This window comes from Orcinus orca, chromosome 11, assembly GCF_937001465.1.
Source record: "Orcinus orca chromosome 11, mOrcOrc1.1, whole genome shotgun sequence".
Classification (NCBI taxonomy): Eukaryota; Metazoa; Chordata; class Mammalia; order Artiodactyla; family Delphinidae; genus Orcinus; species Orcinus orca.
The window spans coordinates 25,483,346-25,495,734 of NC_064569.1; the positions used below are offsets into that span (position 1 = coordinate 25,483,346).

At 34.6% G+C, this 12,389-nt stretch overlaps 1 protein-coding gene across 3 annotated transcripts in view; it reads right to left on the reverse strand.

The window, feature by feature from the left end:
* Positions 1-12,389, reverse strand: part of IPO8 (importin 8) — a 70,892-nt gene that overhangs the window by 19,621 nt on the left and 38,882 nt on the right. For all 3 annotated transcript variants that reach the window (XM_004270881.3, XM_033430158.2, XM_033430159.2), the window contains 3 exons: positions 11,016-11,141; positions 10,315-10,412; positions 5,377-5,472 (listed from right to left, as the gene is read on the reverse strand). In XM_004270881.3, coding sequence (XP_004270929.1) covers positions 5,377-5,472; positions 10,315-10,412; positions 11,016-11,141 — 320 coding nt within the window. The remainder of the gene's footprint in view (positions 1-5,376; positions 5,473-10,314; positions 10,413-11,015; positions 11,142-12,389) is intronic.

The following is a 12,389-nucleotide window of genomic DNA, read 5'->3' on the forward strand; positions in this document are numbered from 1 at the left end:
TTCATAGAAGTAATTCCACTCATAAATGAAGAAGGAATGACAGAATTAGAATATCATCACCAACAGCACTAAGATCATAAGACGAGAGACAACCATTCTGTCCCTAGTAGAAATACACACCACCACCTATGAAGTATTCTTGCCAAAAAATCACAATTGAATCCAACCAAATCTCTAGATCTAACTACCAATTTACAGGAAATATTGAGGAATTTAATTCTAAGGCATTACAGTCCTTCAGCACAGTAATGGTAACTTCACTAACATTAGACAGTGAGTTAACTCACTTAACTTTCTGATATAGAAATGCTTGGGTACCAACTTTCCAATCCCTCTAACAACCCAGTTTTAGGAGTAGAAACCCACTGTACATACATTACATATGAAATTCTTACTTGCTAACTTCAAATGAGTCTATCCAGCTAAAAGCAATTCTTTTATTCAATTTTTCTTTACTACTTACTAGACTCCTCCAAACTGAAATTTCAACTTTTTTCATTTTCTACAACTCTTCCTATTTAACTGCAAAAATAAAGCCATTGGACTTAAGCTTCCACATCCCTTATTTCTACCTCAAGACAGATCTCTATATCAGCATTATCTAAACGGCACTGTCACAACAGTTAATAGATGTTCCTTGGGTTTGGAAAACAAAAAGATTCCACTGTTAATTAATTTGGAAAACACAGAATACTAACCACTCCCTTAGGCACATTTCCAGATAAAGGCACTAAGAATTCAAGCAATAATGAAATGAATTTTGTTTTATCCAGTTTTCCCCAGACCATTGAATACACTTTTTTATGAACACCTACTGACTGACACCATTAGATGGTCACCATTTGAGTAATATCACTCTATTCCCATCTCCTGGTATCTACACTTTCTGTTTCTGTGAAAAAGATCATCTATTTTCCAAGGTAAACCTGTGCTCACAGGCTTCTCCCTGTCCTCATCTTATGTCTTATTTTTTCTGGTGTTTTCTATGCAATGTCTGCAATGACTCCCACTATGAATCTTGTTCTAATCTTCCACTCCCAATGCTACTTGCCTAGAACAGAACTAATACCTTCAGACCTCAACCTCACTGAAGATGAAATAAAGACATTCTCAGAAAAAAAAAAAAAAAAACAGAACTCATTGCTAGCAGACCTATCCTACAAGAAATACTAAAGGAAGTTCTTTGGGCTGAAAGCAAGTGACCCAGAGGGTAATTCAAAGACAAAGAAAGACACACACACACACACACACACACACACACTCCAGTAAAGGTAATTATGTAATTATAAAAAATAGTAAAAATAGTATTTCTTTCACTTTCTTAACTGTTTTAAAAAGCAATCACATAAAATAACATGTTATAATTGTATTGTTGAAACTATAAAATGTAATATATTCAACATTAACAATACAAAGGATGTAGAAGCAAGATTCTACTGGAATAAGGAAATGACACCAGATGGTAACTTCAACCCACAGCAAACAAATAAAGAGAACTGAGAAATGGTAAATAAGAAGGCTAATATAACAAGTATATACCTGTAGATATATACTTGGTTGCCTTTTTTCTTAGCTTCTTTGAAATAAAATTACAAATAGAAATAATTACAAACAGTGTATTGTTGGATTTATAACATATATAGATGCAATATATATGACAGCAGTAGTACAAAAAGGGGAAAGAGGGAATAGAGCTATATAAGAGTAATGCATCTATATCTCACTAAAAATTAGGTTAATCTCAATCTGAAGTATATTCTGATAAGGTAAGGTATATATGGTAAGCCCTAGAGCAACCACTAAGAAAAATGTTTAAAATAGTGGAAAAAAAATTAAAAAGAATTAAAATGTGACATTAGAAAATATGTACTTAATTCAAAAGAAAGCAGTAAAGAAAGAATAGGGGAACAATAACAAAACATGAGACATAAATAAAAAATAAAATGACAGATTGAATCTATGTGTAAAAGTAACAACAGTAAATGTGAATGGGTCAATTCAAAGATACAAATAGGTTGAAAGTAAAAGAATGGAAAAAGATATATCATGCAAACAGCAACCATAAGAAAGCTGAAATGGATATACTAATATTAGACAAAAACAACATCAAAACAAACAAAAAGTGTTACTAGAGATAAAGAGAGACAATTTTAATGATAAAAGGGTCAATTCATCAGGAAGATAAAACCATTATAAACATACATACACATAACAGAGCCCTAAAATACATGAAACAACAACTGACAGAAATAAAGGGAGAACTAGATAATTCAGTAACAGTTGGAGAATTTAATACTTCACTTTTGATAACGAATAGAACAATTAGGTAGAAGATCAGCAAAAAATAAAAGACTTAATCAACACTATAAACCAACTAGATCTAACAAACATCTACAGAACACTCAGCCCAATAACAGCAAAGTACATATTATTCTCAAGTGCACATGGAACAATCTCCAGGACAGACTATATGCAGGGCCATAAAATAAGCCTCAATAAATTTAAAAGGAATGAAATCACACAAAGTATGTTCTCCAATTACAATGGAGTAAAATTAGAAATCATTAACAGAAAGAATTCTGGTAAATTCACAAACATATGGAAAATAAACAACACATTCCTAAATAACCAGTGGGTCCAGAATAAAGCACAAGGGAAATAAGGACATATTTTGAGATGAATGAATATGAACACATGCCAAAACTTATGAATGTAGCTAAAGCAGTGGTTAGAGGGAAATTTATAGCTATCAATCTCTATATTAAAAAAGAAGAAATATCTCAATCTAATAACCTAAACTTCCACCTCAAGACTCTGGAAAAAGAAGAGCAAGCTAAACTCAAAGCAAGTAGAAGGGAATAAATTATGAGGATTAGAGCAAAAACTAATGAAATAGCAAACAAAAAAACAGACAACAAAATCATAAATTGGTTCCTTGAAAAGATGAACAAAATTGACAAACCTCTACCTCAACTAACAAAAAGGGGAAATAAGAGAGCGAGAGAAAGAGAAGATAATAATTACTAAAATCAGGAACAAAACAGGGTCATTATTACCAACCTACAAAAACAAAAAGAAATATAATGAAATATTATGAATTGCATGCCAACTAATTAGTTAATTTACATGAAATGGACAACTTCCTAGAAAGATGCAAACTCCTACATAAACTCAAAAAGAAATAGAGGGCTTGGGCTTCCCTGGTGGTGCAGTGGTTGAGAGTCCACCTGCCAATGCAGGGGATGCGGGCTCGTGCCCCGGTCCGGGAAGATCCCACATGCTGCACAGCGGCAAGGCCCATGAGCCATGGCTGCTGAGCCTGCGTGTCCAGAGCCTGTGCTCCACAACGGGAGAGGCCACAACAGTGAGAGGCCTGCGTACCGCTAAAAAAAAAAAAGAAATAGAGGGCTTCCCTGGTGGCACAGTGGTTGAGAGTCCGCCTGCCGACGCAGGGGACATGGGTTCGTGCCCCGGTCCGGGAAGATCCCACATGCCGCAGAGCGGCTAGGCCCGTGAGCCATGGCCGCTGAGCCTGCGTGTCTGGAGCCTGTGCTCCGCAACGGGAGAGGCCACAACAGTGAGAGGCCCACGTACCACAAAAAAAGAAAAAAAAAAATAGAAATACAAGTAGACCTATAACAAATAATGAGATTGAATTGGTAATTTTAAAACTACCCACAAAAAAAACTCAGGCAAAGATGGTTTCACTGCTAAATTCTAACATTTAAAAAACACCAACCTTCAGAAACTCTTCCAAAAAATAGAAGAGGAGGGAGCACTTCCCAACTCATTCCACATGAGGCCAGCATAACTCTGATTCCAAAGCCAAACAAAGATACCACAAGAAAAAAAAAATTACAGATCAATATCTCTTATAAATACAGGTACAAAAATAGTTTTAAAAAAATACCACCTAACTGAATCTAGAAATATATAAAAAGGATCATACTCCATGATCAAGAAGGATTTACACCAGGAATTCAAGGTTGATTTAACATCTGAAAATCAATTAAAGCAAAACACCGTATCAACAGAATAAAGGACAAAACCCACATGATCATCTCAATAGATGCAGAAAAAGTATTTGATAAAATTCAACACGACTTCATGATCAAAAGACTCAACAGACCACGAATAAACAGGAACACACTCAATCTGATAAAAGACATCTATGAAAAACCTACAGCTTACATCAGACTTAATGGTGAAAGGAATACTTCGCCCCCTAAGATCAGGAACAAGACAAAATGTCTCCTCTTGCCACATCCATTCAACATTGCACTGAAGGTTCTAGCCAAGGCAGTTAGGCAAGAAAAATAAAATAAAAAGCACCCAAGTTGGAAAGGTAAAACTCTATCTGCAGATGAGATGACCTTGTGTACAGAAAATCCTAAGAAATTCTCTGAAACTCTATTAAAACTAATAAAGCAATTCGGCAAGGTTGCAAGAAACAACATAAATACAGAAAAAGTGTATTTCTAAACACAGGCAATAAACAACTTGAAAATAAAATTAAGAAAACAATACCATTTATAATAGCATTAAAAAGGATGAAATATTTTATGAAGATTTTAATGAAAGAAACTTGTACTTGAAAACTACAAAACATTTTTGAAAAAAATTAAAGATGACCTAAATAAAAGGAAAGACATCTCATGTTCAGGGATTGAAAGACTAAATATTCTCAAAGTGACAATACTTCCCAAAGTGATCTATAGATTTAGCACAATGCCTATCACAATCCCAGTTGGCTTCTTTGCTCAAATTGACAAGCTGATCCTAAAATTCATATGGAAATTCAAGGGACCATAATAGCCAAAACAATCTTACATAGGAACAAAATTGGAGGACACAAACTTCCTAATTTCAAAACTTACTACAAAGCTACAGTAATAAAGATACTGCAGTCCTGGATTAAGGACAAAAAAATTAATTAAATCTGAATGAGAATCCAGAAATATATCCTCACATTTACAGTCAATTGATTTCACAAAGTGTGCCAAGATAATTCAATGGGGAAAGAATAGGTTTTTTCCAACAAATGGTGCTGAGACAATTTGATATCCACGTGGAAAATAATGAATTTGTACCCCTTCCACAAACCATATTCAAAAATTAACTCAAAATGAATTAAAGACCTAAATGTTAGAGCTAAAACCATAAAACTCTTAGAGGAAAATCTTTGTGAACTTGAATTTAGCAATGATTTCTTAAATATGATGCCAAATTGCATTGGGTATTTTTGTCATAGGATTTCTACCAGTAAACACAAACTATAGGCTATCTTTATAATTTTCCATCACAATATAAACATCAATCAGACATGCACATTTTAAATGTAAACATCAAGTAGGATGTTTTCTATACATATATTACCTGATCAATTCCCCTTCCTTTGCACTGAAGAATGATGACTTCAAGAAGTTTGGCTGCATGACATTCTGCATCTTCTCCTGCATCTCCACATAGTACCTGCAGTAATTAAAATTTCACTCAGCAGTAAATAGCAATTGCAAAAAATTTAATCAAGTCTACATGAAGTAAATATCACATAAAAATTCAGCCATTAGAATCTCAGCGTTGCTTGAGTCATAAGTTTACCTTGCCAACCCAAAGAAGGAAGTTCAAAATGAAGTTCATCTATCTTCTTCATCTACTCTGATTCCTTATAAGGTGTAATAATTCACTTATTTAACTTTGGATTAATAAAATAGGCTATATGAGTTAACTGTCTAGACAAATGAAGCTTCCCTTTATGTAATGCATCAAAACAATAAAATACAATGAAATCAAAAGAAAACAAAATAACCTTCTTCTTAAACAATTAAATAAACCCTGTGTTTTTCTGTTCCTTTTGAATTCTTGTCTATATGCACCCATTTTTTCATAATGAAACCATAAATTTAATATTACACACCTTTTAATTTCCTCATTTGGACTTCATAATTTGAACTACTTGCCATAGACATTATAACCATTTAGGACTATACAGTATTACAGAAGATGAGTATAACAGAGCTTACCAGCCTGTTCCCCTAATGTCAATTCTGTATTTTCACTGATATGAACAATTATACAGTGCACATGTTCATACACCTAATACGGCAGCCTTATAATAAGGTTCCCAGAAGAGAGATTTATAGAGTAGAGGCATGCTTATATTAGAAATAAAGAAATATGGAAAAATTAATAAGGGTTCAAACACAAGACATAAGAAAAAGAACAGACTTAACCCAGAGAATAAAAGTAAGATAGAAATTAGGAATATAAACAAAAAGAGGTAAAACAAACAGAAATCAAAAATAGATTCATTAAAAAAAGACTTAAGTAGACTTTTGCCAAAATTATTTTTAAAAAGCAAAGAAAGCAAAATTTTAAAACATTATGAAAGACATAAATACAGATAAAGGAAAGATTAAAAACGAAAATACTATGAACAATATTATATTCCTTATATATTTGAAAACTTAGATGACTTGGATAATTTCCTAGACAAATACAATTTAAGAAAACTGAATTTAAAAGATAAAGATGACAGATTGAACATCGCCATTCAATTTTATCCCTTCCCAAAGGCCATTAAAATAAAGGTAAAGATATTTTAGAGGCATATATCCACAAAGACAGAGATAAAGGAAAAAACAGCTATAAAATTGTAGAAGCTGGAAAACAGATGGATCAGTGAGCTGAAACATAAGCAGGTAGCTAGCAAAACCAAGAACCAACCCTATTTACATAAACTTAAAATTCTACCTCAAGAGCAGTGTTTCTAGATCTAGATTCTAAACATGTGGGCTCTAGAACCAGAATGCTTTGGTCTAAATCCTAGTTCTACCATTTACAAGCTGTGTTTTTAGAAACGCTATTGGGTGGGCCAAAAAGTGTCTTCAGTTTTTTAAGTAAAAATAAAAGACACATTTTTCATCAAGAACTTTACTGAATAACGTATTCACCCTTTTGTTCCACTACCTTCTGCCATTTTTCAGGCAACTTCATAATTCCATCTTCCCAAAACTTTTTATCTTTTTGAGCCAAGAACTATTCCAGGTGCCTTTTACAGCCTTTACAGTCCAGGGAATTGAAATTTTTTCCATTAAGAGATTTTGTAAATACCAAAATAAATGGAAATCCAAAGGTGCAAAGTCTGGTGAATACAGCAGATGAATCAGAACTTCTCAGCCAAGCTGTAAGTTTTTGCCGGGTCATCAAAGAAACATGTGCTCTTGCGTTATCCTGATGAAAGATTATGTGTTTTCTGTTGACTAATTCTGGACGCTTTTCGTTGAGGGCTGCTTTCAGTTGGTCTAACTGCGAGCAGTACTTGTTGCAATTAATGGTTTGGTTTTCTGGAAGGAGATCATAATAGAGCAGGGGTCCCCAACCCCCAGGCCACGGACCAGTAGCGGTCCACTGGTCCCATCGCTCCCCATCGCTCGCATTACCGCCTAAACTCCGCCTCCTGTCAGATCAGCGGTGGCATTAGATTCTCATAGGAGCGTGAACCCTACTGGGAACTGCGCACGCAAGGAATCTAGGTTGCACGCTCCTTATGAGAATCTAATGCCTGATGATCTGAGGTGGAGCTGGGGCAGTGATGCTAGCGCTGGGGAGCGGCTGCAAATACAGATCATCATTAGCAGACAGGTTTGTCCGCACAGAGACCACAATAAATCAATTGCTTGCAGACTCATATCAAAACCTTATCAGTGAGTGGCACGTGAAAACAAGCTCAGGGCTCCCACTGATTCTGCATTATGGTAAGTTGTATAATTATTTCATTACCTATTACAATGTAATAATAATAGAAATAAAGTGCACAATAAATATAATGTGCTTGAATCATCCCAAAACCATTCCCCCACCCTGCCCCCGGTCCGTGGAAAAACAGTCTTCCACGAAACCAGTCCCCTGGTGCCAAAAGTGTTCGGGACATTTGTAATAGAGGACTCCCTTCCAATCCCACCATATACACATCACCTCCTTTGGATGAAGACCAGCCTTTGGTGCCGTTGGTGGTGGTTCATTTTGCTTGCCCCACAATCTCTTCCGTTCCACATTGTTGTACAGTATACACTTTTCATTGCCCATCACAGTTTGTTTTAAAAACAGAACGTTTCATTACGTTTCAGTAGAGAATCGCATGCAGAAATATGGTCAAGAAGGTTTCTTCACTTAACTTACGTGGAACCCAAACATCAAAGCAATTCACATAACCAAGCTAGTGCAAATGATTTTCAACGCTTGATTTGGATATTTTGAGTATGTCGGCTATTTCCCACATGGTATAACGTTGATTGTTCTCAATTATTGTTTTGATTTGATCACTATCAACTTCAACTGGTCTACCTGACCGTGGTGCATCGGCCAGCAAGAAATCTCCTGCACGGAACTTCGCAAACCACTTTTGACACGTTTGATCAATCACAGCACCTTCTCCAAACACTGCACAAATCTTTTTGTGCATTTCAGTTGCGTTTTTACCTTTCCTGAAATAATAAAGTTTAATATGCCAAAAATGTTGCTTTTTTTCTTCCATCCTCAATATTAAAATGGCTACACAAAAATTCACCAATTTTGATAAGTCTTTTTTTAAACTCATGGTGATATGACAGCTGTCACATACAATCTAACAAAATTGTTTCAAATGAAGTTAAAGACAACTAAATGCTACTAGAGCCATCTTACGGAAAAAACCAAACGCACCTTTTGGCCCACCCAATATTTATTCTCTGTACCTTAGTCCCCAGCTGTAAAAAGAAATATAGTAATATACTTATGTCATAGGATTATATGATACAGAAAGAAAAAACTCAGCCCCTTTTCCCAAAATTGCATTGACTTGGTTTCTTTGTTTGCTGGTTTTGTTGGTTTGAGGTTTTGTCCCCCCACAAAAGGAAGAGGAACAAAATATAGTACAGTAGCTTAAAAAATGGGCTCTGGAGCTAGATTACCAGGATTCAAATCTAGCTCCAACACATAACATCTATGTGACTAGGTCAGTTTTCTAAACCTCAGGCACAATGCAAAATGCCTGTCTCCTCTTTAACAAAAGGTGATATAATGTTGTAAAGATTAAATAAATTCATGTGTATAAAGTGCTTAGGAAATACCAGTGTACAGTAAGAGTTCAATAATAAGACCAGAAATAAGAAATATATTTAACTACTTGACAAGTAGAAGGCCATCACTGTGAACGTCACTTTTACTATATCTGCTATAATACAGAGCAACTGTGAGTTATAAAGGACCATGTAGGATTGTTATGTTTTCTACCTTTGCTTTCTCTTCCCCTTTCCCTCACTAGCAGCTGTCTCTATAACTTAGGAAAAAACTGAAGACAGCCAGGTGATTATGACTTAACAAGCTGGGTTATTACAGAGCAATATGAGTCTTCAAAAATCGTGATTCTCCTCCTGCTGTTTACATGTGATGAAACTTAGTGACTTCCCAAAATCTCCCAGGCTCTTTATAACTGAACTGAGACCTCCATCAGATAAACTGATTATCAGTTCAGCGCTTTTAACAGAGTCTGGTACACATCTCTTCTAGGGAGGAAAATAGGTTGTACACTAGCTATCTTACTCCCAACTCCAAGGCCAAACTTAGGTTTCTGGCTATTTGAGCTTTCTAAAATCTGCCATCTCTATGCAATACAGTTTTATATTTATGTATATATTGATACATATATTCATCTAAAAGAGGAGGAAAGCATTAGTCAACAATGATTCCCAGATATAACCAAGAGGGCCAAATCTAACTTGTGACAAAGATAACACAGTAGACAATCATGTTTGTGTATAAATACAACAGTAGCCATTGTGTGGCTTACCAGTTATCCTGTATTGAGCTAAATGATGCTGTTTTTCCAACTATTCCAATTTTTTGTCTTATGTTATTTATGTTCAAATTACCTATATCTAGTGTCTTCTAATATATACATTCAATTAAAAGAAAAATCAATAATTGACAAACTGTGTGATATTTTCCTAGCACTCTTTTTTAATCAAGGAGCAAGTCTGCATTTTTGAAAGAAAAAACACGAAGAAAATTATTTACCTAAGCATTATAAAGTACACAGCTATAAAAGTAGCAAACATTCTTAAGTATAACACACAATATGAAATTTTCAGATAATTCCAAACTCCATTTGAAAATACAAAATGACAAATATATGTTGATGAAAGCAATACAGAACTAAATGTATAAGAAACAAATTGAGAGAGTACCTGAAGTAAAATACAACATTAGGAAGTAAACGTTAGTAAGTAAACCATTAGTAAGAATCACTATGACAAATGTTTAGGACATGCTTACCTTTCTACACATTGTAAAAAGTATTTCTAAATGCTTTGGATTTGATAGTAAAGTATTTGTATCTATTGTCACATAATTATGCAGAAGAGGCATCATGTCTGGAAAAAAATTCAAAATCCCAGTGAGACTTGAGTAACAGAAGTAGAAATAAATTATTACCACTGAAAGCATATTTCTGTAGCACCCACACATTACTATCTTCCCTTGCAACCACAAAATGCTAGAAATGAAAGTGTTAAATCCACCTTTTCTATAAATGAGAAAAATGTGGGTCAGAAAGACTAAAATGCTCGTCATTTATTATAGTGATTGTTATTAATTTTCTTCTTTTTTTCCATAGCACTCATCACCATCTGACATACTGTATATTTACTTACTTGGCTGTGTGTTTCCTACCCTCTCCCTCCCCCCACTAGAATGGAAGTGTCAAAAGGGCAAGGGCTGTCTATTTTTTTCATTGATGTATTGCTGAGCTTAGAACAATACTTGGAATATAGTCTATATTCAGAAGATATTAATAAATATATGGATATATACTCTGACTGCAAAGTAATTTAAGATACAGTAGGCAATACGGTTTCCCTCCTACTACCTCTATTCCTAGGGCTGAAAAACACTCCTATGGTAGCACCACCCTTTACTCGAAAATAATATCTATTTAGACACAGAAAAGCAAAACTATTACATGGTCAAAGTCATACCTGTAAAATATTCAAAACAATCCTGCTGAAAAATCTCATATAATATACCTAGAAGTTGCCACATTTGAGGAGAAATACCATGGCAGGTTAAACTATATGCCAGTGAAAGAATTTCTTCATAGAATTCTAGAAAGAAGAAAATCTCTAGTTAGAATCCCAGGAAATAGCAAAAATTAAACACAAAGACCACTCAGAAGAGGATTTAGGCTATACACTCACACATGTTTTACATCTAATGTACTTTTGAGCATCTGTTTCTCAGCATTCACATCTTCAGCTACATCTATTTGCCACCTTTCATTTCTTACCAAGATCTGCCCCTACTCAATAAGACAAGCCAAAGATTTGTTTTTACTAAACTTACTTATAATACTGAAAAATTATATTTTTAATATAGAAAGTATAGTTTATATATATATACACATATATATATAAAACTATATTAGAAATGAATACAAGAAGGAATAGATTATTGTACGTGGCTCCTACACAGGATTTTAAATTTACAAATAATGTTCTTCAGAGAGCTTAATTAATCTAGGTGAAAATATCTGTCTGTCTCACATATTTTTACAAACTATATACTGGACAGTATTTCGTCAATTTACAAAGCTTGTAAAATTTGTACAGTATTTCTTAATTTACCTCAAGACAATTATACTCAAAGTAGAAGAGTTCAAAGGGAATGTGCTTGCATTTGTACACATATTTATTATTATTACCCTCACTCAAAAGCAAATTATATCTAAACATACAATCAGAAAACACAAACCTCAATACAAAAATTTCAAATAATTCCTACCATGTCACTGAACAAAAAAGTTTAATTTCAAAGTTAATTATTTTTTTCCCTTCTTATTAAAAGGAACTAATATTCACCCTGGAAGTTTGAATAAAGTTTTTTTCTGTAACACTATTTAAAACTTAATACATTCAAAAGCTAGTAATACAGATATATGCCTTACCAAAAGCAAAATAAGACGGAAATCATAGATACTGGGAAATAATTTGTTATGTAAGACAATCACTTGAAATACAACCAATTGTCTGAATATAAAATTTCTGAGAGTTCTGTTCAGGAAAGCAAATGCCTCTTCCCTAAAGTGAAGCCTAAAAGGTAGAAATATTTCCTTTCACATTCGTGACAGCTATGGCATGTGTGCATTACCTGGCTACTCAGATGCTCAAGACCAGGACTCTGAATCTTGAGGGAGAAACTAGAAGGCACAAAGCTGTTCCAGTTTTGGGGGGCGGGGGTGGGGGGGACAGGGTCTGTGTTGGAGTCTGGACTATGGTAGGCAGCAGCCTAGGACCCAGTGTTGACAAAGGCAGCACTGGCCTTCTAAGCAGACCACTATTACAGCAGAATCCTGG